The sequence below is a fragment of the Pterocles gutturalis genome, unplaced genomic scaffold (genome assembly GCF_000699245.1).
Source record: "Pterocles gutturalis isolate BGI_N339 unplaced genomic scaffold, ASM69924v1 scaffold35068, whole genome shotgun sequence".
Lineage (NCBI taxonomy): Eukaryota > Metazoa > Chordata > Aves > Pterocliformes > Pteroclidae > Pterocles > Pterocles gutturalis.
In genome coordinates, this window is record NW_010119187.1 from 2101 (window position 1) to 6757 (window position 4657).

Sequence of the window (4657 nt, forward strand, 5' to 3'; positions counted from 1 at the left end):
TTATAAACCCCTGGGTTTGGGGGTGTTTTGCGAGCAGAGCGCATTTCCTCTGAGCTCGCTGTGTCCCTCCACATGTCCAGTGACACCGTGCTCGACGTGGCCCCGGTGCAGGGATCAGGACCTTTCCCTTCCAAACTGGGTTTCTCCAGCTGGGACCGGAGGTGACAGCCTGCCTGGCTGCAGGAGGGACCAAACCCCTTTCCCTTCCCCCTGCACATTCGATGGGTTTGCTAACACCACATCCATCCCGCGCTGCCCTTCCTCCTCCGTCCCCTTCCCGCAGGGGACCCATGCTGGGGTGCGAGGCTGGATTCCCACGAGGAAGCCGGGGCAGCTCGGTGCGTGTAAGGCAGAAAGATTCCCCCATATTGGTGTCAGCAGAAGAGGCAGGCACCAGATTAGGGCTTTCAAGGTATTTTTTTTCCCCCAGTGAGAGCTCCTGAGGAACACGCTCAGCATCCCCAGCACGGGTGGGACAGGAGGGAGAAGAGTCTCCCAATTTCTGCAGACCCCTGGCCACTGGCGCTTTAACCCTCTCCTCGCAGGGCAGCAGCCCTGCGTGGAGCAGGACAAACAGAGGTGACAGCCACAGCCAAGTGAAAGCAGTGACAAGGATTATCTCCCCGGCCGATGTCAGGTGGGATGAGATATTCCACATGCCTCGGAGCCGGGCAGGCGATGCAGGCAGGCAGATAGGGATGAGGTGCTGACTTCCCCGATAGCATGAGAATGCCGCTGCGCAGCTGGCCATCGGGTGGGAGCTGGCGGGTGTTGGTGATGCGGCAGCATCCATGCACAGTCCTGGGATGCCACAGCCCCAAAGGGTACCTGAGCTGGGGGGTTGTGGTTTATGGGGTGTCTGGGGAGGGGACGAGCTCTTCCCCTGGCTCAGATCATCATCTCAGGCTAGGGGTAGGTTCCTGGAAGGTGTGATTCAGAAATAAATGGACGTGTATAATTTTCCTTTGGTTCATTAGGGAGGGAAATACAAGCAGAGCCCAGGGTGAGGGCTCCCCAGGACCCCTGGCATGTGCTTGGCTAAGCCTTTCCCTCGCCGCTGGCCACGCTGCGAGACGGGCACAGGCGGGATGAGCAGTTCATCGAGAAGAATTTGGGATCTGTGGATAAAAAGTGTGAAGAAAGTGCAAATTTTTTCTTATTAGCTTAGAAATCCAAGAACCACCTTTCATTTAGCACTTAAGCTCTCCTGTGCATTTCAGACAAGACTTTTAAAGCTACCTGGGCCAGGGTCCCTGTACAAACACTGACCTCTGTGCATGCAAATGTCATTGGCACCAAGAGACGTGCCTGTTCTGCTCCTCGGAGCAATACTCATCTTCTCCACTTCTCTGTCCGTGGGGGATTTCCAGTCTATTTGCACAGCAATAATCCTGTTTCTCGGGTGTGAGCGGTGTGGAGCTGTGACAGCCCATTGCCCGGGGAGGGGGACCCGGTGCTGGCAGCGGGTGGGTCCAGCTCAGGCGGTCGCTGCAGCGGCTGCGTCCTGCGGGCAGGAGGGGCTGCAATGGGTCTGTCCCGGCGGTGCTTGAGGCTCAGATCCAGGCAGCTGGGGTTCAGGGGCTGCAGCGAGATCCTTCAGACCCATAAACCAGAGCTGTGAGCGCAGGGGGGATGTTCTCGTGGTCATGGGCGGGGGGGAGATGTCTCGGGGGGTTCACCCTGGCTGCGGTGTGGAGCGGGGAGGCGGAAGGCTGATGGCAGAGGAAGCGATGGAGCACACTGCGCAGTGGCAGGAGTGACAGCAGGTCTCCCCGTCCTCTGCAGGAGGACACCCCAGGGCCTGGTGTGAGCCTTCCTCCTCCCCGTCCCGCAATGCAGCTCCCCCGGGGCCAGTACCTGTGCTGCCGATCGCATCCGCAGCTCGGGGACACGGGCGTCGCCTGTCACCTGCTCTCAGTGCAGGATCCATGATGCTGGATGACACCGCAGAGACGTGCGGTATTTAGGGCACGCTCGGCACGGGGGGCAGGGGGATGGGAATTCATTATCAGCGCCATGTCTCCTTTAATCAGGAGGCAGGTGCTGCTTCTCCTCGGGTCCGGGGATGCGGTGAGCGATGGAAGTCGCTGCAGGGATGCATCCTGAGCGGGGAGAGAGGATGGGGCCAGTGATGTTTGGAAGGTGTCGGTACCAGGGAGAGGCAGGTGGTATTTGGGGTGCCCTAGCAGGGGTGGGGTGTTGCAGAAGAGACAAATCGAGAAGTTACCCAGGGAGAGCCCCTTGGGGGAAAGCCCCTGAGCGACGCCCAGCCTTGGAAATTGCAAAGCCAGGCAGCGCATCTCGCCGTAGCAGCAACACTGTGGGGAGGGGGGATGCTCTGATCTCCTCCAGCGCTGGCTGCAGATACTGAAATATGAATTGTAGTGCAAAAAAAAACTACATTTCCCAGTTTCCCTTGCAGCCCAGGGGAATAAGCAATTGGCAGATTTAAATAGACCAGGCCAGAAGCAACCAACCTTTGGCACAACGCTTTTCCCTCCTCTTCTCCCAGTCTATTGGCTGTTTAACCTTTTTCCCTGGCACTGGAGTGGCTGCCAAGCCTGGCATTAATTTTCCTTCCAAGCTTGCTAGGCCCATGAAGTAAACAGCCATGTGCATTCCTTACTCTATATTTAACAGCTGCAGGCTGTGCTGGGGGCAACTGCAACAGAGGGGAACATTTGCAGCTTCCCAAATTCACAGCTCGTGAGGGTGGGAGTGGGGGAAGGCTTTCTGCAGGGAGAAGAGGGATTTCTCTCCTTCCTGGTATTTGCAAAGCAGGTTGCGTTCGAGAGAGACTGCAATGCCAGCATCCCAGCCGCGGTCCAGGGCAAGAGACAGGAACAATGTCCTCAACAGGACCGAGTTCCTCTCCCTGAATCAGCCCTTGAAGGGGACCCAGGAGAGCAGGAGCTCCGGCAGAAAGCAGAGCGGCCAAACCGGGGCAGCGGGTGCCCAGAACAGCAACCCCAAGGAGCGGAGGCAGTCGCAGCAGCTGCCCGAAGAGGACTGCATGCAGCTCAACCCTTCCTTCAAGGGAATCGCCTTCAACTCCCTGCTAGCCATCGATATCTGCATGTCCAAGAGGCTGGGAGTGTGCGCCAACAGAGCCTCCTCCTGGGGCGGTGCACGCTCCATGATCAACCTCCTGGGGATAACGGGGCACGGCATCCCCTGGATCGCGGGCACCCTCATCTGCCTGGTGAAGAGCAGCACGCTGGCGGGCCAGGAGGTCCTCATGAACCTGCTGCTAGGTGAGTGGCAAACCTCCCTCCCCGCCGGGAAAGCCCAGCCCTGGTCACAAGGGACAGTGGCACTGGGACTCCTCCTCTGAGTGCTCCCAGCCACCGGTGTGGTCAGGAAGCTGGGAGTGACCTTTAGGGTGAATGCTGCGCTTGCTGGTCGGCTCCGTCCTGGGCACTGTGGGTGATGGATGTGGCAGAAAGTTGTCTGAGGGATGGAGGTATCCTGGTAGGTGGTGACACCCATGGAGTAGGGGCAGGTCCCTGGTGCTGCACGGGGCAGGGTTGTCCCAGACCAAGCACGTGTCTGTGATGTGCAGGTGGATACCAGCACCGGTGTCTTTCATTTAATCTATGGTCATCTGCCTTGGCGGTTTGATAGGTGGGGAAACAGACCTGGCTCCACATCTCAGCCACCACGTGATGGAGTCCTGTCCCCTTCCCTGCTGTGGTTTGATCTTGCATCCTCTTTCCCATGAGGACCCTTCTTGCTGCCATCCCCATTTCCATGCTCTGATTTGACCCAGAGGCTTTGCGGATCTCTCTGGCTCTCCTGCTGGTCTTTTCTCGCGCGGTGGTTGGTGTCCTTGTTTCTGAAGGTTGGGATGTGTTACAGGAGCTGCCTTCTCCATTGAGCAGGGCCCATCCCACCCGCGTGGACCGATGTCCCACCAGTGACTGGGCTGAGCTCTAGGCGTGACTTGCCTTCCATCCTGGCCCCAACCCACCCCATGTCTACCTGAGGACCTTGCTCTTCTTGCTCCTCTGCCTTTGGCATGGGGCTCACTTATCATATTTTTCCTTCTGACTAATTACTGTCTCATCCAGCTGTGGTCCATCCTAGTGTTTCACCCTCCCAGTGATTGGAACTCCCGCTTTTGGTTGGTAAGAAAAATATAAAACATTGGATTTAGGCCTTTGCTTCTCAGGAAGCCTTTTGGGAGGACAGTTGTCCCTCAGGAAAGGGACGTCACTTCTGCAGGGGCTGACTGTGATACAATATGGGCCCTGCAACATGGTCCCAGAATTTTTTTCACAAGTTCATCCTTTGGAGAAGGCAAAGATTGAGCCAAACTGGCTTGAAAAGCACAGTGGTAGCTGCCTTTTGTCTGCCTTTGAAAGAGACCGTCCTCGTGTTGTGACATCTAACGAAGGGAGAAGGAGCCAGAATAGCGCCGGCGTGATGCAGAGCTCGCCGACGTCAGCAGTTCTTCCCGGGGCTCCTCGGTGTGCTGGGTCAACCTCTCGCTGGGAAAAGAAGCTCCATTTCAAAGGGCACGAGGATGAAATAGGAGGTGACTCACACCAGCCGGCACAGTTTCCAGATGTCTCTTGACCCGAGAGCCTTTGACGGTTTTAGAGCCTAAAAACCAACCTCTTTGACTCCAAAATATCTGAGAACCTTATAAAGAGCT

At 57.1% G+C, this 4657-nt stretch overlaps 1 protein-coding gene across 1 annotated transcript; it reads left to right on the forward strand.

Moving 5' to 3' along the window:
* Positions 1–1931: 1931 nt before the first annotated feature.
* On the forward strand, positions 1932–3254 carry PPAPDC3 (phosphatidic acid phosphatase type 2 domain containing 3; the record flags this gene model as incomplete). The annotated part of the gene is made up of 2 exons (XM_010076495.1): positions 1932–1954; positions 2782–3254. Coding segments are annotated over exons 1-2 (496 nt in total), but the record flags the coding sequence as incomplete, so codon positions are not given.
* Positions 3255–4657: the final 1403 nt, after the last annotated feature.